This window comes from Rhinoraja longicauda, chromosome 26, assembly GCF_053455715.1.
Source record: "Rhinoraja longicauda isolate Sanriku21f chromosome 26, sRhiLon1.1, whole genome shotgun sequence".
NCBI lineage: Eukaryota > Metazoa > Chordata > Chondrichthyes > Rajiformes > Arhynchobatidae > Rhinoraja > Rhinoraja longicauda.
In genome coordinates this window covers 23,536,856-23,561,728 of record NC_135978.1, presented here as the reverse complement: position 1 = coordinate 23,561,728, position 24,873 = coordinate 23,536,856, and the positions used below count along the sequence as shown (strand labels likewise).

Below are 24,873 nucleotides of genomic sequence, written 5' to 3'. Positions count from 1 at the left end.
ATTAAAAACACAAGCACAAAATGGTATTTTGTGTGTGCTCTATTCATCCAGCTGAAATATAATGAATTTCCATGGTTTTAATGGTCTCAATATAAATTCCCATGTCCATATTTATAATAGAAACTGTTTATATAAACTTATTTCTCATAATTATACCCATTTGTTGGTGGAGGTTCTGCAGAGGGGAGGATATAATTGCAGCTTGACGACTTCATGTGGGCAGTTTAAGTTTAAATGTTAACAGGTATTTGTAAAATAATAACATAAGCTAGAGAGGACTAAGAAAAGATTTACAGGAACATAGCTTGGACTGGAGGACTTGAGTTGTAAGGAGAAATTGGATAGGCTGGGTGGCTGAGGGGTAACCTTTACAAGGTTTCTAAAATTATGAGGCATTTAGATAGAGTAACTAGTCATAATACATTTTCACAGTGTAGAGGTATCCAAAACTAGAAGGCATAAGTTTAAGGTGAGAGGGGAAAGATTTAAAGGGGATCTGAGGGGTAAGTCGGTATACAGAATGAGCTGCCATAGATGGTGATAGAGGCAGGAGCAGTTACAGCAATCAAAAGGCATTTTGACAAGTACGTGGATGGGTTTAGAGGTATACAGGTCAAACGCTTTAGGTATCTTGTTTGGCATGGCAGTGTTTCCGTGCTGTAATAACTATGAATCTGAAAACCTGATTAACTTTTGCATACTCTGGTCCAGTTAATTCCTTTCCATCTCAATCTATTTAATTTAAAAGCTTCAATCGGTCTTGTTTTGTTAAATATTCTTAAGAAACACGAACCACGGATATTCAGCATTGGTAATTATTTAAATGTTTGTTTTATATCTAAAGTTTTGTTCAACGGAACTAAAATGATGTTGCTTCTTAAATCCAGAAAGTGTTTCTTACCTCTATCTTCTAGCTGTTGGGCAAGCTGCAAAGTCGCTGGATGCTCACAGGACTATGGGGGAAGCTGGAGAAAGTCAAAGCAATTATTGTTGAACCGAAAGGAGGTGACAAAAGTGACTTTGATGCATTGCTGCAGTCCTACTATAACATAATAAAAGACAGAGGAAACAAAGGTACTTTAGAAAGAAACTAGCAGCCCCGTTAAATCGGCTGAAATATTTACCTATTTGACCTTTAGACCATCAATCAGTGGATTAAACCTCAAAACTTGATTTTGAACGGAAATAGAAGTCAGCCCTTATCAGGTTATATTGTGTGAAATTTGATACAGTACATTTATAAATGTGCAAAGTGACATTCAGGTTTTGTTCATTATTAATAACGGATATATTAGGTATTTGACAAAAATTGTCTATCTGATTGTTTAGCTTAATCAAGAACTGTTAATTATTGAATAAAGTTTGATGTTAAGAGCTGCTTGTCAAATACTTAAGAAAGACACATAATACTGGGGTAACTCAAAAGGTCAGGCAGTATCTCTGGGGAAAAGGAATAGGTGACGTTTTGGGTCACGACCCTTCTTCAGACTGAGAATCAGGGGAGAGGGAAACTAGAGGCATGAAAAGGGTCAGAACAAATCAGAGCAGGCACCAATGACCCAAGAATGTTGGAGCCCACAATAGTCTATTGTTGGCTGTGGAAGCGGTGATAACAGGGATACGAACAGTGAAACTAGCAGGACGACTAGGATGGGAGAGGGATGGGGAGAGAGGGAATGCAAGGGTTACTGAGGTGCGGTTCCTCCAATTTGTGTGTGATCTCACTCTGACTGGAGGAGCCCTAGGACAGAAAGGTCAGAATGGGAAGGGAAGTTAAAATGTTTGCAACCAGGAGATTGCGCAGGCCAAGGCAGACTGAGCGTAGTTCAACGAAACGATTGCCCAATCTGCGCTTGATCACGCCGATATATAGGAATCCACACGGGGAACAGTGGATACAGTAGATGAGGTTGGAGGATGTGCAAATGAACATCTGCCTCACCTGAAAGGACTGTCGGGGTCCTTGGATGGAGTCGAGGGAGAAGGTATAGCGACAGATGTTGTATCTCCTGAGGTTGCAGCGGCAAGTACCTGGGGAGGAGGTGGTTTAGGTGGGAAGGGGTGATTGAACCAGGGAATTGCAGAGGGGACGGTCTCTACGGAAAGCGGAAAGGGGTGGAGATGGGAAGATGTCACTAGTGGTGGGATCCTGTTGGAGGTGGTGGAAATGTCGGAGCAGTATGTGCTGTATGCACCTGATGGGGTGAAAGGTGAGGACTAGGGAGACTCTTCCCTGTTGTGACTGGGAGGAGAGGGAGCAAGAGCAGAGTTACGGGATAGTGAGGAGACACGTGTGAGGGCCTCATCTATGATAGAAACTCCCGTTCTGGAATCCCAGACAAAGTTCATGCGTCTGCACAATTTGTTTAATCCACCAAGAATACATAAATATTTCTGAACAACATTATCCAAACGGTTTGCTCTTGCTTTAAGCTTAAGAAAAAATCACTTGTAGGTACATCTCAAAATGCTTAAGGATTTTTGCTTCCAATATTCCATTAATGTTCTGATGAGTTGTAGTTGCCATTCAGTCCTTCCATCATTAGTGACATTGGCAATTTACCTTTCTGTCTCTCAATCACATTAAAATTCATGTGGGATCTGGAACCTTTGAGGAAACTAATTTTTGTTGTCTATTGTTCCATTGGAAAATAATATTTGCTACTTGTACTGGTTTCTTCAAAAAGTCTATTGTGACCCACGCAGCAAAAATTGTTCACATTGTTATTAATTCCAAATTAACCTTGAATAATATTTTGATCCTTAAACAAGTTTGAATATTCTTTCTTCTCTTGAAATTGATATCCTGATCTTTTTGCATTGAACCTGCCCATTGAATATACAGGTAGTGTGCTGCTGTTTTAAGTTCTTGCCTGCTATTCTTTTTGTCAGAGATGGCACTATAACCAATCAAAATGGCACAATAAAAAGTTGATTTATAAAAGTTGTTTAATCTAACCAACCTGGAGGAAAATTCTCAGAATTTGCTCTTCACAGTAGAAACTAAAATTAGGCAAATATTAAACAGGCAACTAATACAATTCTGCCATTTCCGTACAGGTTAAAACCAACATAATAATATTTATTTGCACTAACTGAGAACAACAGGTATCTCACAATGAATTTGGTTTGCGCTTGGTCGGACCTGGGTGAGTAACGACTGTGGATTTTGTAGATCGTACACTGCAGGCATTATGCTTCAGAAGTGGAGGAAATGAATCTTTTGGCTGTGAATGAGATACTAGATGGTATCAAACTTCTTGAGTTATTTTGGAGTTGCTCTCACCTTCATAATCCTAATTTGTGCCTTGTAGTTGGTAGAAAGGCTATGGAATGTGGGGTATCAGGAGATGAAGTCATTTGCCGCAGAATGTCTCGCTCTGACCTACTCTTGACGCCACAATATTTATATGTACAGTTGAATATCTGGTCAATGGTGATCTATAGAATATTGACAGTTAGAAGAGGTAATTCCATTGAATATTAAGCAGGTGGTTAAACTTTTGCTTGATGGAAATGGTCATGTTACTTGCCACTAGCCTGAATGTTATTTTGGTCTAGCTGAATAAAGGCATGAACTATTAATATGCTGAGGTATGCCAGAATTAAACATTGTGTACTCGTTACTAAAAGTCCACTGCTTCATCAATGGCTTTCCTTCCATGATGGGGTCATGGAACAAGGGCCATTGATGAAGTACCTGAAGATGGTTGAGGAATTCCTCTCTGCACTGCCTTGAGGAATTTACACAGTTTATCTTGGGCTTGGCCATCGGCTGCCTCAATCATCTTCTTTTGTGCAAAATATGATTCCACCAATTGGAATATTTTACTCTTGCTGGTGGATTTCACTTTTATCTGTGCGACTTGATGCTATGTTTGGTCATATAATACCTTGAAGTTAACGGCAATCATCTCATCTCAGCTCTGGAATTCAGCTCTAGACATAAGGAACTCCAGATGCTGGTTTACAAGAAAATCCAATGTACTGGAGTAACTCTAAGTGTCAGGCAGAATCTGGAAAACATGGATAGGCGACATATAAAGTCAGAATAGACACAAAAAGCTGGAGTAACTCAGCGGGACAGGTAGCATCTCTGGAGAGATGGAACGGGTGACGCTTCTGTGCATGACCCTTTTTCAGACCCGAAACGTCACCCATTCCTCCAGAGATGCTGCCTGTCTCGCTGAGTTACTGCAGCTTTTTGTGTCTTCGCTGATGTTTAAACCAGCATCTGCAGTTCCTTCTTACACTCATACGGTCAGGACCTTTCTTCAGTCTGAAGTTCCAACCCGAAACATCGCCTATCCATGTTCTCCAGAGATGATGCCTAACCTACTGAGTCACTCCAACACATTGTCTATAATGAAGTCTGGTGTCTAATGTTCTTGGTGAATCCCAAATCAGTAAACAAGTTATTTTGGTGAGTAAATGGTGCATGTTGGCACTGTTGATAATACTGTCTATCAGATAGCTGATATTTGAAAGTAGATTGAGTGGATTTTTTTCTGCTGCAATTTGCCATATTGTCAAATAGACATCAGCACTGCAAGCACATGTGATTAACTTTACATGTAGGTAATGTGAGAGAATTAAGTAAACACTTAACAAAAACGTATTTTGCGCTATACATCTGTGGAATTAAGGGGGATGTTTTCTATTCACTAAAACCAATGCAGACTAAATTGCATATATGTACTGAAAGAATGAAGTTTGCATAACCTTTTAGCCCCATGTCAAAATAGTTAAATATGCACATTTAGTCATCTTCTGCCAGTTGATTTATGTTTACCCTTTTAACCTTCCTTTTGGTGCTGTGCCTTCATTTTTTTTCTCTGTTTTTGTTCTTAAGGTGGAGCTCTCTTGGTAGCTGTTTGCAGGGGAAAAGTCAGCGAAGGACTTGATTTCACTGATGATAATGCCCGTGCAGTAGTTACAATAGGAATTCCTTTTCCAAATTTCAAAGACCTCCAGGCAAGTAATGTAAACTAAGAAAGAAGCTAAGAAAGCTTTTTGAAATCTTACCACTCATACACAGAAAACGTCTGTGTGTTTAACAAAATTGCATCCAAGTGTTCATAAGAATATGTTAAGCATCTTCTCTACTGTGAGTTTTGTACAACAGAGACATATTTGCCTCCAACACACAACACAGTGGTATGAATATTGATTTCTCTCACTTCAGGTACCTCACTTCAGGTACCCCCAGCATTCCCTCTCTCTCTATCCCTCCCCCACCCAAGTCGCACTAGCTTCTCATTTTCACCCTACAAGCAGCTTACAAAGGCCTGTTTCCTTTATCATTGTTACTTTTTTTTGCATATCTTTCATTCATTGTTCTTTATCTCTGCACATCACCGTCCATATCTCTCGTTTCCCTTATCCCTAACCAGTCTGAAGAAGGGTCTCAACCCAAAACATCATCCATTCCTTCTTTCCAGAGATGCTGCTTGTCCCGATAAGTTACTCCAGCTTTTTGTGTCTATTCACAGAAATAATAGTAAGTTTTAAAATATCAAGTCTCCAAATGGTGACCTTCACTTAAAGTAGGCTAATGTTTGTCAATGTATTTAGAATTGCAGGATCACGCGTATTATAATTATAATTATAATTACCATTATAATTTTGTATGACATTCTGCTATTAAATACTTAATTGTTTTTGAATGAATTATTTAATACAGTTGGGAAATTATGTTGGCCAAACGATCAAATTGCCTGAGATTCTAAAATTTCAAAATCAAGACTGTTTTCACATGATATCAGGAAAAATATGCTTTATTGAAATCTTATTGCAATTGGATGTGTGGAGGTTGGCCAAAATTGATCGATTATAAATTTGCTTCTTCGATCGGCATCTCGAATCCGCTTAAAGAGCTGTTCATATCATGTTCTTTCAGCTTAGATACTTCCCACTTTTTCTTTTCATTGTAAAAACAAGAAAAAGTGCTGTGTAAAAATACGTATTTTGTTGTGCGTCTCATACATTGCTGTGTAAAAATACACAATATAAAGTATTTTGTTGTGTGTCTCATACATTGCTTGGCTTACAAAACAGAAAAAGCAATACTGTATAATTGAGCTACATTTCTGAAGCTAATCTTAAATGTTTTTTTATTTTTACATCGTCATGAGGATTCTTTAATTTTTATTTGCAGTTTTCTCTCTAATGTTCTTCTCCTCTGATGCAAATAACTATACTAGACAGAAGCTCATAGGTCAAATGGCTTTTATTCTCTATGGAAACCATTAAAGATTGACCAGAACCTTTCTCTTCATATGGTGCTATATTATGAATAGAAACAATGGGATAATATCCAATGTTGGGAAATCTCTCTATGTTTCTTTGCCTTCTCCCTAACATGCAAGCACTGTAGCAGATCTAGTGGTCCATTATTTTTTGTGGCTGAGATTTGCTACCACATTACTGGGAAAGAACTAAAGGTTTTGCTGGCTTCTAGACTGAGTCCTCCACGTGCTATGAATTTACTCATGGAGTTATAATAATTACATCTGAAATTGCTATCCAGAGTGATTTTCCACTTTGGAATGTAATCTGGTAGTTTTGTTTCCCAATTCTACAGTTCTCTTGATTGTGGTGCACATTATGAATATATTTCAAATGATAATGCAAAAGTATGTTGAACATGCCACAGTGGCAATTTACTTATATGCAATGAATTCATTATTGTAATTAAATGATTATACAATTCCACATAGAGCTCTCTATTTAATGTTTTGCATTGATTGACCCAAACTAAATTGAGGTGGTTAAGTCAGTTCTTATTGAAGGTCTGAGCCATGAGTGAAGCACGGGTTACAGAACATGAAAATGATTTCCATCATCTTTTATTGTGGGTCTTCTTCTTGCGTTTGAAGCAGCAGAAATTATGTAACGCCCTCCAGGCACTGTAGCCAGTACAATGTGCTGTTGTAGAGGGCCGTGAGGTCTACCCCTCCACCAGGGGAACGGAGGACAGTGCAGTCGAAAATGACGTGCTGCGCTGTTTGCTGGTCTGCTCCACACACGCAGGCTGCGGATGAACACAACCCCCAACGATGCATGTTGGCATTGAACCGGCCGACCCCTGTGTGGAGCTGGTTCAGGGCGACCCACTCTTTGCGGGGCATGTCCGAGCCGGGTGGGGCTACGGTGTTCGGTGCGACAGTGAATTGAGGAGGTCGCGATGTCTGTTCCCAGCTGGTTCTCCATGCTCCTAGTATGTTGAAACCGGAGCCACAGAGGGTCGCTGCATGACGGGTGAAAGGGTGACGAGATGACAGGCGTTGAGGTCCCAGTTGCTGTGAATCCTGGGCGAGGTGGTGCAAAGGATGTTTGGCATCCGACAGGGCCTTGCACACCAGCCTATGAGTGGAGAACTCTCTGCGAAGCTTGGCGGGTGCGATACCTGCGAGCACCGGCAGGAGATCCGTGGGAGTAGGGCGTAGGCAGCCGTGATGATCCGCATGGTGTCGTTGAGGGTGGCGTCTAGCTTGCTAGTATGAGCGCTGCGGCACCATGCTGGGGCGGCGTACTCAGCGGCGCTGTACAGGAGTGCAAGAGCATTGGTTCGAAGAGTAGATGTCCTGGCGCCCCATGACGATCCAGCCAAGCAACACAGGAGGTTGTTCCGTGCCGAGACTTTAGCACGGAGAGCTTCAAGGTGTTGCTTGTGGGTCAGCTGCCGATCTAGTTTCATCCCGAGGTATGTAGGAAATATGTTGTAGGGTAGGGGTGACCCATTGAGGGTGACGGTTAGCTGGCGTTGAGCTTCCTTGTTGTTCAGGTGAAAGGCCGCTGTGGTGGTTTTTGCTACACTCAGTTTTAATCTCCAGGTCTTAAGGTAGCCCGCGACAAGTTCCATATCCACCGAGAGCACATCCTCAACATTTGACCAACTCCTGTCCAAGTGCAGTAGGGCCAAGTCATCTGTGTATCCATACTGGCACGAGGTAGTGCGTGGCAGATCGCTGATATAGAGATTGAAGAGCATGGGGGCCAGTACCGAGCCTTGGGGGACTCCGTTTCTTAGGCGTCACAGTCGGCTAGATTGTCCATCGCTGGTCTTGAGTACGAAACTGCGGCTGGCAAGGGTTGTGGGTAGAAAGAACAAACAACTAAACTTTTTGTGTATTCATTCGCAGAATGTGGGTACTGTGGATAATTAGCATTTAATTTCTATCTCTAATAAGGTGCTGGTGAGGCACCACTTCGAACTGTGCATTTTGTGTACTGCCATGTACATTCCTTATAGTTCAGATTTGCTCCTTGTGAGTGGTGGAGAATATTTGGGAATTGGTGATGGGTCATTCATCACAGGAAACCTTGCCTATGGCCACCTCTTGCAGTCATAGAATTAATGGTCCAGGTCTAGTTAAGTTTCTGGGTGAGTGGTGACTGTCCTCTGAAGGATGTAAATGGTGAGGATCTCAGTGATGATAACGCTTTTAAACATCTACGGTTATTGCTTAGATTTTGTTGCTGGAGGTGGTTACTTATTTCCCACAAATGTAATTTGCCAGCTATTAGTCCAAACCTGAATTGCATCTAGATCTTGCTACACCTGGGTATGAATTGCATCATTATTTTGGGAGTTGCAAATAGAACATTACATTTTATGATTATCAGTGCACATCCATTCTTCTGATCTCAAAATGGTCACTGATAAAATGACTGAAGATAGCAAATCCTTGGAATTGATCAATAATAAAACAGTACAGTGGTGCAGCTGGTATAGCTGCTGCCATATCTGTGACCCAGGTTCAATCATTACCTTGTCTGTGTGAAGCTTGCACTATGACTGCCATTGTTTAATTGGCCACTGCAAAGCGGCAATAATGCATGGATGAGTAGTTGAGTATGGGCAAAGTCGATGGGAACATGGAGAGAATGAAATTGGATTTGTGTAATTGAGTGCTTGCTGCTTGACACAGAGTCAGTGAGCTGAAGGACCCATTTAATGTTATAATTCTTTTTTTACCTCAATTCTCATGAGTTAAAATTGTCATGATTATTTTACAATTCTTCCTTCGTGTCATACTGAATTGTTGCCTTGGTTGCAAAGGCAGCCACTTGCTCCTTGCATTTTAAGATCAGCTCTTTGGTTCACATTTGAATGATAAAATTGCAAATGGTATGCTGTGGACACAAAATGCTGGAGTAACTCAGCTAGTCAAGCAGAATCTCTGGAGAACATGGATAGGTGATGTTTCGGGTTGAGACACTTCTTCAGACCAGAGATGATCCTGACCTACTGAGTTATTCCAGTGTTTTGTATCCTTTTGATATTAGCCAGCATCTACAGTTCTTTGTTTCTACACCAGTACTGTTTTTCAGGATGGGTTGTTCTTGGAGGCTCCTCCTATGTTTGGGTCTCCATTGGTATTCACAAGTGAGTGTGACAGTATTTCTGATATGTTGGCTGTGTGATTTATATAGGTTTTGGGTTATGGGATTTATATATTTTTGTAGACAGATTTTAGAGCCTTGGTTGGTCTCAAAACCTTACAGATTGTTATTTCTATTGTAATTGCATGCTTTTATGAAAGCAAACACGTATATGTTGCATACACCATTGATACAAAAAACAATGCACCTGTTTTGATGGTGATGATGATTCTGGGAGGAATGCAAACCAGCATAGTGGAAATTCCTGTTCTTTGGATCGCATTGAGATTTTTGGCACTTGAGTTGGAAAAGGGGGCTTCAGTTCAATCATTCCACCAGCGCAATACTTAGCCTGGGGATGGGGGATTAGCCTGGAGTTGGGATAAAGCCAACAGCTGCTTACCACTGAAGTACCAGTACTATAATCTGTGTCAGGTCTGCAAGCAATTTTATTTCTATGTATGAAGTCAAAGTACTCAAAATTGAACCGTGTATTATATTTCTTCCTGTTCAAAATGTGTGCATCTGATTACATTTTTATTGGAGATTTTGAATGTACTAGGTTTATCTTTGAATCTTTGGTGTAGAACAGAAGAATCGGCCAATTAGACTAGAATTTCCTCTTTGGAATTGTGTTCCTTTAGAAATTTGGCGTGAAATTAATTTTCCCAAAAACATGAGATTCCCTGAGAATTCGACATATCGAGAAGAGATTCTTGAATTATTTTTCTTATGAGTACCTTGCATAATGGTTTGATTTTATTTTAATTGTAGAAGAAAGAGGACCCTTATTTTTCCTTGTTGGTTGAGGAATGGAAATTGTAATTTAGATGGCAAAGGGGAATATTACATAGCCTTTTCTAAATATTAGTTTAAAATTTGAAGTAAAAAAGAAAGAGTAAGGTAAGTAACAAGTCTGTAAAAATGGCAGTACATTCCAGTGTTTTCTTTGTTTATCATGTCGTTAGCAAGTTGCAATGACCTTTAAGATTTTACTTTCGATCAAACAGTGAACACAATTTGAAAACTGGAGCTGTCACCTTGGGGATTCTTAATGATGATTGACACTTATAGTTCACCTTAGACACAATGGCATGAAGCATATAGCAGTGATGTACCTCCAGGGAAGCAGTTTGATTTTTTTTCACTTCTGCTTGGCTGACAGTAGATTGAATTTGCCGTTCATAAGAGAGTTTTGGTTGCATTAGATTTTAATCATGTCACTTGTTCAGAATCCCTGGAAGCAACTGGGATTGAGATAAGTATATGAGACCAGGGTAAATTTGCACTACAATTTCTTGAAGCATAAAGTTTTGTGTTCGTCGAAATGTCACAAGCTGCACTACTATTTACTGCGAGTATTCATGACATACCTCAATGCTGTCAATGTTAGGTAGTTCAGAGAAAAATAATGTGATAACTACCCACACAAACAGTTGGAACAATAAATACCACGAGTTAGTTATTATCCCCTATTATCTAAATGTAACAATAATACCGAATACTTTAAGTGTTCTGCTAAATGATTACTAATTTTAGTTTTTCACATGTAGGTTAAATTATTTAACATCAGAATGATAGCAGATGAAAATAGTTTCTGTTTGACTTGTTACATGCAACAAAGCATTTTATTTTATTTTGGTTGGAAGGTTTTATAACTTCATATTGCTCAATTACTTGTTCTCTAACACATTGCCTCAACTGAAAAGGAGAAATATACTCTGATGTGATTGCAGTTCTGTCCTGTTTTATTTTTCATTTTATTTCATTGTTGCCTTGGTAGGATTATCTTGTTGCCTTCCTTCATCTTTCAACCAGAAAGGCAGGTGATCTATAACACTGTCCACAATTGCTCAATGGCAGTTAATCTGCATGCCAATCCATTCTTTTCCCGCTTTTTATTCACATCCTGTCCAAGTGTACACTTAAGACACAGTTTAAATATTTTATTCCTCCTTTTATTCCTACCTCTTGAGATGAAGCCGAAGCAGAGCTTCCTTGTGCTGGCCCATTAAAGACTGATCTGCTGATACTCTCTCTCGTCTGAGTCATTTAATAAGATGGCAAGTGGATGACACAAAACATTGTCCTCTGTAGCCTATTGTACTGTTCATTAGAAAAGTTGTATAAACTTGAGATATCTATCTCTGTCACCGGATGTTCTGTTATCCCAATTTTCCCTGTAATTTTCTACATTCCTTTGGCAGGAATGTAGACGTGGTATCTAGGAGGTTCTCTAAGTGGCATCTAGGTGTGGCATCAGTAAGGCCATTGGGTATTTCAGAGCTGTGAAAAGGAAATGTCATGGGAAAAGAACAGTAGAATGTATCACTCCTAAATAATGTTGTGTTTACAGTCATAGAGTTTCAAGCATGGATAAAGCCCTTTCGTCCAACTTGTCCATGCCGACCACGATGACTATCCAAGCTAGTCCTATTTCCCTGCAATTGGCCAATATACCTGTAAACCTTTTGTGTTCGTATACCTGTCCAAATGTCGTTTCAACATTTTAATTGTACCAGTCTATTCTGGCAACTTATTCCATATACCTACCACCTCTGTGTGGGGGGAAAATAACCCCTCAGGTCCCTTTAAAATCTTTCCTCTCTTACCATAAATCTGTGCCCTCTAGTTTTAGCCACATCTACCTTGCGGGAATTTATCTTTGCCTCTCATGATTTTACATTCTTCCATAAGATCACCCCTCAGTCTCCTATACTCTAAGGATTAAAGTGGCTGCCTATCGAGTCTCTTTATAATTCTTGCTCTCCAATCCCAGTATTATCCTTCTAAATCTTTTCTGATTCACCTTTGCAGCTTAATAACATTCTTTATTTAGTTGGGTGACCGGAACTGTAGACATTACTCCAAATGTGATCTTGTCAATGAATTGTACAGTTGCAAGATGATGTCTCAGTTCCTGTACTCAATGCTCTGACTGAAGAAGACACAAATGCCAAATAACTTCTTCACCACTCTGTCTACCTGCGTTGCCCTTTCAAGGAACCATGTGCCTCAATCCCTAGGTCTTTACTGCACTCTCCAGGGCCCTGTCATTTACTGTAAGATCTGTTCTGGTTTAAATTAACACAAAGCAACACCCCCACGCTTGTCTGAGTTAAATTTAGTAGACTTTGTGAGTTACCAATCTCTTAAAACCCAAAAGGGGACTCGAACCAGTCATGGTCATTCTCATTGCATCCTCTGAAGTGACATCTTTGCTCCCAGCAGTCATTTTCTGAACCTGTCCCTCTTTTCGAATACGTGCATCAGAAGTAACTAATGTAACGTGGTGGAATCGGGGAGAAGTATAGATTTTTGGAAATTGTTGTTTTTAATCCCTTGTCTGGCCGCGACTACCATGTCTCCTTCTGACCCTACTTGAGGCTAAGCAATATTGTTTGCAGCCTCAGCAAAATATTTGACTCGAAGCTGAACTATCCAAAACTGCCACTTTGCCTTCTCTGGTCCGGTACATCTCCAAACCCTTCTCATCTCTTATAATGTTGGAACACACATCCATGCCTTGTTATTTATAAAGTTGTTATTCAAATGTTCCTCTGGCTAACCTCTTTTTTCTACCCTTAATAGATCTGTCAATGCAAAATTAACAGATCTATTAAGGGTAGCTGCCTGTACCTTAATTTGTAGCAAATCCTGATCATCAAACCTCAGTCAGGGAAACTTTGATATAAAATATTATCACCGTTTACAGGTTCCATCATGACCTCACTTTTAACCTTTCTGTAATTTTGTCACGCCGCACAATCTTCTATTTCTAACTTCATAATATTCTTTCTAGACTCGTAGTCACCTATCTCAAACATTTCTGTTTCCCTTACACTTCTACTCATGTTCACATTTTACCATTTTGTGTCATGCTTTGGAACCAAGGCAACTAACTTCTCATTTTCTTCTCCTTCTTGTCTTCTCGAGCCATTCCAGATTACTTCAGCTCATTTACTGCTGGAATCTGCATCCACATCATATTTGTCCATGAGCATTTCACCTTACAGATCTTTGTCCTGCATTCGCAGTTAATTATTACAGCCCTTTTCTTGTTTACAGCATTGTTAACTTTGTAAAACGATGCCACTGCTGTGGTACAATCGGCTGCTATATCTAGAATCACAAACAAGACCCCAACCTTATTTGCTAGTTAGCAATTAATTAATTTGGCATGGCTACATGTTTCACTTGTAGCCATGTCATGTTTTTAGTTCATGTGCTGAAAGTAGGAAATCGGTGTATTTAATAGCACACAGTAAGGATGTGCATATACATTTTTTTCCTGTTTTTAACAAAAGTTATTGCCATATTGACTCAAATACATTTTTGCTTTCTCCTGCTTTAATAGCATTTAATTTAAACTAATTTAAACTAATTCAAATATTCTAGTACTATTGACACTTTTCAGTGTAACTAAGTAAACTATTATTGCATCTTGTGTAGGAAAGAACTGCAGATGCTGGTTTAAATCAAAGATAGATGAGTGTTAGGGTGTAAGACTGCATATCACATACTGACATTTTGTTTTAGTAGCTGGTTAACATTTGGTTATGAGATAGTGTAGGTTGGCTCTGCATTTATTTCCTTAATTTTTGTTATGTCAAGTTTATCAAGTTCCACACAAAAGATAATCTCTTATATTTTCAAACTTCTCTATTATTATTACCAATCAGCTTAGTAAACGTAATTTGCTCTGATAGAATACAACATGTGTCAGGTTGAAGTCATGTAAGGCAATTTTTGTGACATTGGTTGTCTTGTTCATCATTGTCTTGTATTGGCCTTCAGCTGACATAGTTCAGAAGCATTTTGCGACAACTGTGTTTGATCTGAGCAAGTTTGTCTTCTGTTTGATGCAGGACTGCCAAGAGCTTTCCACAAAGTCACACATTTTAGTGTCATATTCTGCTTCAGAATTGGTGATATTGTATTACTATTATCTCGGCTCTTAAGGTATTAATGGGTGACTTTTCTGATGCTTTTCCTGTGTTCTCATTATTATTTTACACTGTTGCTGGCTGGATATAAATGCACATTTAACAATTGATGAAAGATTGCCGCATACACAGTCATATCCTGCAGGTCAATGTAAAGGTCTCAAGAGATCTACCTGTATTTATTTGACAAGATATAGTTTTGGTTGATTGCACAACAAAAAAAAAAAGTTCATCATTCTTTATGGGTCAGCAATTTATTCACTTTATACACTACTGGTTACAGAGTTTAGTGATTATAAGATTTTGAGACTAAAAATAAGTATAATTTTCTTACTTTCTTAGGTGGTCATGGCTGGCTAAGTGAATATTTATTGCCCTTTCTAAAGCATCTTTATGAAAATAATGAGGGCCATTTTCTGAAACCATTGCAGTCCTTCTGTCAAGCGAACAAGCCCAGGATCTTGAAGTAGTGATAAATTTCTAAATCAGGGTGGTATAATTTGGATAGAAACTTAGAAATAGTGTTGATCTCATGTGGATGCTGTGCTTTTTACAGCCACAGCTCACGTTTTGGAAGATGCTGTTGAAATGGCCATTGAAATAAATGGATGTAGGCCATTTGGTGCTTTGTCCCTTGCTCTACCCATCAGTATATCACAGCTGACCTTTTACCACTTTCTTGACACTAACCTCCTATCAAAAAACCTATTGATTTCCATGTCTTGAATATACACAATGGCTGAGCCCCCATAGTCCTTTTGATGAGAGAATTCCAAAGATTCAATATCCTATGAGTGAAGGAGTTTCCGAGTGGTTGTCATGTTATTTTGAGATTGTGTCTCTTGGTTCTGAACATCTCAGAGATGTTATTACTCTATCTATTCCGTCAAGCTTACCTAATTGCTTGCTGTGTCTGCATGTTAACTTTCAGTAATTCATGTACCCAGCTCCCACTGAACACCAACATGGTTCATCTCTCACCATTTAAAAAGCACTCTTTTTCTATTTTGTTCTACCAATGTAGAGATGTTTTTCTATTTAGTTCTACTGTTACATTTTTCCACATTATGTTCCAGCTACCATTAACTTAGCTTGTCTAAATCCATCTAGTTTTGTACCATCAGCAAAATTGGATGTGTTATACATGGTCTCTATATTCAAATCATTGATATATTTATATATGTTATATTTCTGGGGCTTTAGCATTGATCACTGGAGTGACCCAAAACTAACATGTTCCTACCTCAAAAATGACTTGTTTATTCCTGTTCTCTATTTTTTTTGCCTTTTGACCAGTTCTCAGTCCAATTCAGTTTATTACCTCAAACCCCATGTTCATTTTATTTAATAGCTTTAAATATCATATCAAAGTGCAGATATGCCACATCCTCTGGTTTTCCCTTATCTTGCTTGTTCCAATAACAAAAAGATTCAATTGATTTCTTGAACATGATTTTTCTTTTCAGAATAAATTTGAACATTTTCCTGCTTTCTGGCCTATAGTTTCATTTCTTTTTCTCTCTTCCTCTTTTCTAAATATAAATGGGTTACATTTGTTTCCTTTTAGTCTGTGGAAACTGATCTAGAATCATTGACATTTTTAAAGATGACAACCAGTATATCCATTATTCAATCATCATCGCTTGGAAGATCTTGGAAGGTTGGTCGTCAGTTTCTGTTGATGTATTACCTTCCAATAATATTATTTATCTCAGTCTTTTTGGTTAATTTCTTTCAACTACTCATTCGCTCTAGAACTGTTTTCATTATTTTGATTAATTTTGCGTCTATTTTGAAGACAAATATAATACACTTGTTTAATTTATCTTAATTTTCGTGTTCTCCTATAATTTTCTGTCTCAGCCTAGTTGATGTAGTTAATACGTTCTGTTTTCCGATCTACTTACCCCAAAAAATAGGTTGGTTCTCCTTTGGTGAATTTGGAAATTTCCCTATCCTTTGCACTTTTGCCAAAATCTAATACTATTTTTAACTTAGAGTCATGGTCACAGAAACAGGCCCTTTTGCTCAACTCTTCCATGCTGACCAAGATGCCCCATCCAAGCTATTCCCGTTTTCCCCATATCCTTCCAAACCTTTGCTACCCATGTACCTGTCCAAGTGTCTTTTAAATGCTGTCATAGTACCTACCTCAACCCTGGCAGCTCCAAGGAATATTGTTCTCGCCTGCCTGACCTCCCCTGTAGCTCATGGCCTTGAATCCTGGCAACATCCTTGTAAATCTTCTATAACTCTTTCCAGCTGAATACAGGATGACTAAAACTGAACACAGTACTGCAAATGTAAACTCACCAACATTTTGTACAAACATCTTTTGATAGCCATAGCTTCACCACTTCTGTGCCATAATGTGATATAAAATAATGTGATAATTCTTTAAATATTAGCCATCACTTAATTAAATCTATAAAGAAAATTAACATCAGATAAGGAATTATTATTTTCGTTGGCCATGGAATCCTAAACAAAGGGGTTCCTTTCCTGATTGCCAAAAACTGTCCAACAGCTAAACAGCACTTGCATTACATTTGGTTGAATAAGTTCAGCGCAAATTAGAAAGGACAAGGCAGTAGTTCAGGTAAGAAAAAAGAGTAATTATAACGAGACATAGGATCATGAATCTGTTCGGAAGAGACAGAGTGTAGAAACAAACCATGCACTTTCAACAGTAGTTAGAGCATGAAAAAGGTAAAAATCAAACTGAAAGCTCTTTATCTGGATGTGCACAATAAGATAAATGATTCATAGGAAAGAACTGCAGATGCTGGTTTAAATTGAAGGTAGACACAAAAAGCTGGTGTAACTCAGCGGGACAGGCAGCATCTCTGGAGAGAAGGAATGGGTGACGTTTCAGGTCGAGACCCTTCTTCAGACTGATGTCAGGGGGGTGGGCGAGACAGAGATAGAATGTAGTCGGAGACAGTAAGACTGGTGGGAGAACTGGGAAGGGAAGAGGATGGAGAGCGAGGGAAACCAAGGGCTATTTGAAGTTAGAGAAGTCAATGTTCATACCCCTGGGGTGTAAGCTACCCAAGCGAAACATGAGGTGCTGTTCCTCCAATTTTGCGCTGGGCCTCACATGTTGACCAGGGAGTTGCGGAGGGAACGGTTTCTGCAGAAAGCAGAAAGGGGTGGAGTTTTTGCTTTCTGCACATCTTCCCATCTCTACCCCTTTCTGCCTTCCGATCAGCTTCCCATCTCCTCTCCTTTCTGCTTTCCGCACATCTTCCCATCTCCACCCCTTTCTGTTTCGACCCGAAACGTCACCCATTCCTTCTCTACAGAGATGCTGCCTGTCTCGCTGAGTTACTCCAGCATTTTGTGTCTACCTTCAAGATAAATGATTCAATGGCACAAATAGTAATAAATCAATTCAATATCACTGCCAACACAGAAATGTGACTGTAAGATGACCAAGGCTGGAAATTAACGGAAAAGGAGGAGAGTTAGCCTATAGTGAATAGTGTAGAGAGAGTCTAAGTGGAACTAAGAATTTGGAAAGTGCAAAATCAAAACTGAGAGTTTTAATTAACAAACGTAAATGTGTTTACTCTAAAATTCAATTTGTATAACCCTTTCATAATTTAACTTGAAGCTTTGATATATTCCTAGTCAATCCATCCTGTGCCCCTTCCAAAACCAAAATATAGAAAGTGGGCATGACTTTGGGCTTTTCCATGACTGATTTACGTGCACTTGCACTGCCATTAGTGCAGTTTTGGTCATCTTCATAGATGTCATCAAGGCATTCATGACAATTATCTTAATACTTTTTCATCCTTGTGAATAGAGTCATAGATAGAATCGTACAGAGTGGAAACAGGCCCTACGGCCCAACTTGCCCACATCAACCAACATGTCCCATCTACACTAGTCCCACCTGCCTGCATTTGGCCCATATCCCTCTAAATCTGTCCTATCCATGTACCTGCCTAAATGTTGCGATAGTCCCTGTCTCAACTACTTCCTTCGACATTTTGTTCCATGCACCCATTATCCTTTGTGTGAAAAAGTTACCCCTCAGGTTCCTATTAAATCTTTCCCTCCTCACCTTAAACCTGGTTTTCAATTTCCCCCATCCGGGCAAGAGACGCACATGCTTCCACTCAATCTATTCCTCTCACGATTATGTACACCTCTGAAGATCATCCCTCATCCTCCTGCACTCCAAGGAATAGAGTCCAAGCATGCTCAACCTTTCTCTGTAACTCAGGTCCTCAAATCCTGGCAACATCCTCGTAAATCTTCACTGCAACCATTCCAGCTTGACAACATTTTTCCTATAACATAGTGCCCAAAACTGAACACAGTACTCTAAATGCAGCCTCACCAACGTCTTATATAACTGCAACACGACCTCTCACCTTCAAAAACTCAAAACTTTGACTGATGAAGGCCATTGTGTCAAAAGCCTTTGTGATCCCCCCCCCCCCCATCTACCTGTGGCGCTACTTTCAACGAACTATGTACCCGCACTCCCAGATCCCTATGCTCTACCACACTTGAAAGAGCCCTACCATTCACTGTGTAGGTCCTGCCCATGTTAGTCTTCCCAAAATGCAACACCTCACATTTCTCTGTATTAAATTCCATCAACCATTCCTCAGTCCAACTGCCCAACCGATCAAGATCCCGCTGCAATTTTTGACTAACTTTTCATTCAAGTATTCACAGGTTTTTCTGAATCCTCAGTTAGCCATTTTCACTTCTGAATTACTCCCTGCATTTACTAAAGTTCCTTTTATTTTGTATTTAGTTCTCCAATAATGTGAGACAAAGAACAAACATTTGAATGCATGTATTTTTAAATGCATATTTTCTAGCACAGCTGCAAACCTATTTCGCTACTGCCTTACCTTTGCCAAGTCCCCATTATCAAAGACTTGGGAGATATCACTGACCAAAAATTAAACCGGAACAGCCAAGAGTAGGTGTCCTATGGTGTGACTAGCCTCCTGCCACATGCCACTGTACACAAGACAAAGTTTAGGGGCATGATGAAATATTCTTTACTTGCCTAGATGAGTGGAGCTCATATGCACAATGGTGACACAGTGGCGCAGCGATAGAGTTGCTGCCTTACAGCGCCAGAGATCTGGGTTCAATCCTGACTATGGATGCTGACTACACGGTGTTTGCACATTCTCCCTGTTACTATGTGGCTTTTCTGCGAGTGCTCCAGTTTCCTCCCACATTCCAAAGACGTGCAGGTTTGTCAGTTAATTAGTTTCTGTAAACTGTCCTTGGTGTGTAGGATAGAAATAGTGTATGAGTCATTGGTCAGCATAGACTCAGTTGGCCGAAGGGCCTGCTTCCACGTTATATCTCTGAACTAAACTAAAACTAAACTAAACTAACAATTCACAAGATGTTCAACATCATCCAGAGCAATACATTAGTGCATACGGACCACAGTTAACACAATTTACATAATGTACCACATCAACACCTCCCAAACCCACAGCCTCTACTACCAAGAGGGGACATGGGCTCCAAGTGGCACACCATCCTGATGGTGAAATGCTGATCTTTTGTTTTTGCTGGGTCCACATCCGAGAACTTCACCAAACATGTTGTGGTTCAACATGGCAGCTCAGCTTTTCAATTGTAATGAATGACAGACATTAATTTCTGGCCTCATATGACACACAGGTCCTGAAATATTGATAAAGCAAATACAAATAATGTTTTAAATGATTGGAAAAAAATACTGGTTGGTCCTGAATAGTGGGAAATTAGGTCTTTTTAGATTTTATTTTAGATTTTTAATTTAAGCACTTCATACAATTATATTTGTAATTGCCAAAACTGTTAGGGGAGTCAACCGGTGCATTAGCAATTAAGCCAATATTGAGAAAACTAATCATAATGTGCCTAAGGTCCGTGCTTGATGAGCTAAATGGCTTCCTTCTGTACTGTAACAATTCTGTAAGTAGTAAAGAAATCACTTGAGCATACTGTCATTTTGCTTACAGGTCATAAGCATCAGGTTGCTTTTATGTCTTTTTTCATGGCCACTATATCAGTCAAATTGGCTATTGGCAATTACAGTTACTGTGGCTAATTATGGCGGCTAGTCAAAACAATTAACTTCATTCCTTGAACTGTCAGGTTTAGCATGACATATCAGTAGACATGAGGATAATTGCTTACTGTCGTAATTCTGTTTGAGGTCAGTGCACATTATAGTGACATAGACATATAACTAGAGCTCAAATTTAATACTAGCTGACTAGAAAATTGTGATTTTATTTCAGTTTTGCTCTTCAATCCAACTATTTAGTACAATATGCTACTTGTAAGGTTTGCACAATTTATTTTCGAGCATTTGTTGATTAAGGCAATTTAATGTTGACTTGGGATCAATTAGATTTTAACTAGGTGAATACATGTACTGTATGAATAATATTAATAACAATTAGAGTGAAATCACCCTGACTGCCTTACCTAATGGTGATGCAAAATTTGCAATTAAAATAAATACAAAATGTTACAAAATAGATAATGCATCAGCAAAGAGAAAAGATGAGGTTTGTTTTATAAAGACACTTCTTCATACTTGAGAAATGGAAAATGAACATTCCTCCTCTTCGAGACTGAACAAAATAATCATTAGTAAATGATGAGTTTACAAGTAAATAAAACTGAGTTAAAAAGAGCTTTTTCTCCGTCGCCTCCGTCCCTTTTTCTATGGGAAGGAGTCTTCATCACCCAGTGATGACCCCTTCTCCCATCTCCACCGGTCCCCCTCCTCGGACTCCCCAGAATGGCCATCTACCCTCTCTAGACCTCTTTATTTCTAACTGCAGGCGTGACATCAACCGTCTCAACTTTTCCACTCCCCTTACTTACTCCAACCTCAATCCCTCTGAACGTAGGGTCCTTCACTCTGTAGCAACCCTGATATTATAATCAAACCTGTCGACAAGGGAGGAGTCGTGGTAGTCTGGTGCACTGACCTCTACCGGGTTGAGGCCAGGCGACAACTCTCAGACACCTCCTCCTATTTATCCATGGACCATGATCCCACAGATGAGCACCAGGCCTTAATCTCAAACACCATTATTGATTTCATCACTTCTGGCCACTCACCCAACCTGTCCAAGTCACTCTGCATCCTCAGAGCATCCTCTTCACACTGCCACCCAGCTTTGTGTCATCTGCAAATTTGCTAATGTTACTTTTAATTCCTTCATCTAAATCATTAATGTACATTGTAAATAGCTGCTGTCCCAGCACCAAGCCTTGCGGCACCCCACTAGTCACTGCCTGTCATTCTGAAAATGTCCTGTTAATCCCTACTCTTTATTTCCTGTCTGCCAACCAATTTTCTATCCATGTCAATACCCTACCCCCAATATCATGTGCTGTAATTTTGCCCACTAATCTGTGTGGGACCTTTTCGAAGGCTTTCTGAAAGTCCAGATACACCACATCTACTGGCTCTCCCTTGTCCATTTTACTTGTTACATCCTCAAAAAATTCCAGAAGATTAGTCAAGCATGATTTCCCCTTCGTAAATCCATGTTGATTTGGACCAATCCTGTTACTGCTATCCAAATACGCCGCTATTACATCTTTGCATTTTCCCCACCACCGATGTCAGGGTAACTGGTCTATAATTCCCTGCTTTCTCTCTCCTTTCTTGAAAAGTGGGATAACATTAACTACCCTCCAATCCACAGGAACAGATCCAGAATCTATAGACATTGGAAAATGATCAATGCGTCCACGATTTCTAGAGCCACCTCCTTGAGTACCCTGGGATGCAGACCATCAGGCCCTGGGGATTTATCAGCCTTCAGTCCCATCAGTCTACCCAACACCATTTCCTTATTAATGTGAATTTCCTTCAGTTCCTTCATCACCCTAGGTCCTCTGTCCCCCAGTACACTTGGGAGATTGTTTGTGTCTTCCTTAGTGAAGACAAAACCAAAATACCTGTTCAACTCATCTGCCAATTCCTTGTTCCCCATAATAAATTCACCTGTTTCTTCTTCAAGGGACCCACATTTGTCGTAACTATTTTTTTTCTCTTCCATACCTAAAGAAACTTTTACTATCCTCCTTTATATTCTTGGCTAGCTTATCTTCATACTTCATCTTTTCTCCCCGTATTGCCTTTTTAGTTACCTTCTATTGATCTTTAAAATTTGCCCAATCCTCTGGCATCCCGCTCATCTTTCCTATGTTATATGTCTTCTCTTTTATTCTTACACTGTCCTTGACTTCCCTTGTCAGCCATAGTCGCCTCTTACTCCCCTTAGAATCTTTCTTCCTCTTTGGAATGAAATGATCCTGCATCTTCTGGATTATTCCCAGAAACACCTGTCATTGCTGTTCCACCGTCAACCCTGCTAGGGTCCCTTTCCAGATAAAGTTGGCCAACTCCTCCCTCATGCCAACATAGTCCCCTTTGTTCAACTGCAATACTGATACTTCCAATTTTACCTTCTCCCTCTCAAATTGCAGATTAAAACTTATCATATTATGGTCACTACCTCCTACTGCTTCCTTCACCTTGAGTTCCCTTGTCAAATCCGGTTCATTACACAACACTAAATCCAGAATTGCCGTCTCCCTGGTAAGCCCCAGTACAAGCTACTCGAAGAATCCATCTCAGAGGCACTCTACAAACTCCCTTTCTTGGGGTCCATTACCAATCTGATTTTCCCAGTCTACCTGCATGTTGAAATCTCCCATAACCACTGTAGCATTACCTTTGTTACATGCTAATTTTAACTCCTGACGCAACTTGCACCCTATCTCCAGGCAACTGTTTGGGGGCCTGTAGATAACTCCCATTAGGGTCTTTTTACCCTTACAATGTCTCAGTTCTATCCACAATGACTCTACATCTCCTGATTCTATGTCACCCCTTGCAAGGGACAGAATTTCATTCCTTACTAACAGAGCCACCCCACCCCCTCAGCCCACCTGTCTGTCTTTTTGATAGGACGTATACCCTGAATATTCAGTTCCCTGCTCCGATCCTCTTGCAGCCATGTCTCTGTAATTCCCCAACTTCACACATACCAATTTCCAACTGACCTATTCATTTCGCGGAACACCTTCTCTCAGTCAGCGTGAACCAATCAGATCTCCCAGTTGCTGGACACTTTAATTCTCCTTCCTATTTCTACACAGACCTTTCTGTTCTCGGTCTCCTCCATTGTCAGAGTGAGACTAAACGCAAATTGGAGGAACAGCATCTCATATTTCGCTTGGGCAGCTTACAGCCCAGTGGTATGAATATTGAGTTCTCTCACTTCAGGTAGCCCTGGCATTCCCTCTCTCTTGCTCTATCCTTCCCCACCCAAGTCACACTAGCTTCTCATTTTCACCCTACAAACAGCTTACAATGGCCTGTTTCCTTTATCATCGTTACTTTTTTGCATATCTTTCATTCATTGTTTTTATCTCTCCACAGCACCGTCTATATCTCTCGTTTCCCTTATCCCTAACCAGTCTGAAGAAGGGTCTCAAACTGAAAAGGTGACCCATTGCTTCTCTCCAGTGATGCTGCCTGTCCCGCTAAGTTACTCCAGCTTTTTGTGTCTATCAGTCTGAAGAAGGGTCTTGACCCGAAACGTCACCCATTCCCTCTCTCCTAGATGCTGCCTGACCTGCTGAGTTACTCCAGCATTTTGTGATATCCTCCTTGCAAAATATTGGTCGTCCTCCAGTTCAGTTGCAGCCCATCCCTCAGTCCCAGAAGAGATACTAATAGTTCTACCTCATTTATCAGTTTTTCAGCCACACATTCTTTTACCTTATCCTCATGATCCTAGCATCACAAACATTTTTTTTAAAATATATTGATTTGAATTGTAATTTTATCTAACTACTTTGGTGTATCCAGGTTACTACTTCCTTGCTTTTGCTCAAGTTCACCAAGTAATCAGTTATGTGTCTCAGATAAATCCATGGCTGCACAATTGTTAATGAATTTGTTGCATGGGATTCAGTTCACTCGGTGTTTCTGAGTACCCCTTGTATTTATAGTTCAGCTCATTGTTTGGCGTGTTAGATTTTAACCTTGCATGCTTGATATGAATATCTCTGTACCTTAATTGGTACACGTGACAATAAAAGACCTTTGAAACCTTTGATTAGCTCTTTCAAAAATAATTATAAATTTGCCACGGGCAACCATTAATGTGCAGCTCCAGCTCTTTTTCAATTCCTGCTTTGATCAACTGTAAATTCTTGTGTCTGATGCAATTAGTTTACCTGCAATAAATGATAACATGCAGAAAGCTCTGCTTGGAAGAAGATCTCAGGGTAAGTTTAACTCGTGCATATTAAGATTGACTAGGACACTGTAAGTCATTAAAACTACAAACACAGTTCACTCGCACTTGGGCTTTTTAATATTTAAACATGCTGTCTATCGTTCCTCAGGCAATTTGTAGAGGGCCCTGCTAGGGAGTGGGCAAGGATAGTTAGTTCAAAATCTGTATGTTCCTGTTGGAGTGCAGGGCCACGCCGGCAGGAATAAGGAATACTGGATGACAAA

At 39.8% G+C, this 24,873-nt stretch overlaps 1 protein-coding gene across 1 annotated transcript in view; it reads left to right on the top strand.

Moving 5' to 3' along the window:
- Window positions 1-24,873, top strand: part of brip1 (BRCA1 interacting helicase 1) — a 182,955-nt gene that overhangs the window by 127,406 nt on the left and 30,676 nt on the right. Inside the window, exons 15-16 of the mRNA XM_078422433.1 lie at window positions 915-1,074; window positions 4,853-4,974. Of these exons, the coding sequence (XP_078278559.1) occupies window positions 915-1,074; window positions 4,853-4,974 (282 nt within the window). The remainder of the gene's footprint in view (window positions 1-914; window positions 1,075-4,852; window positions 4,975-24,873) is intronic.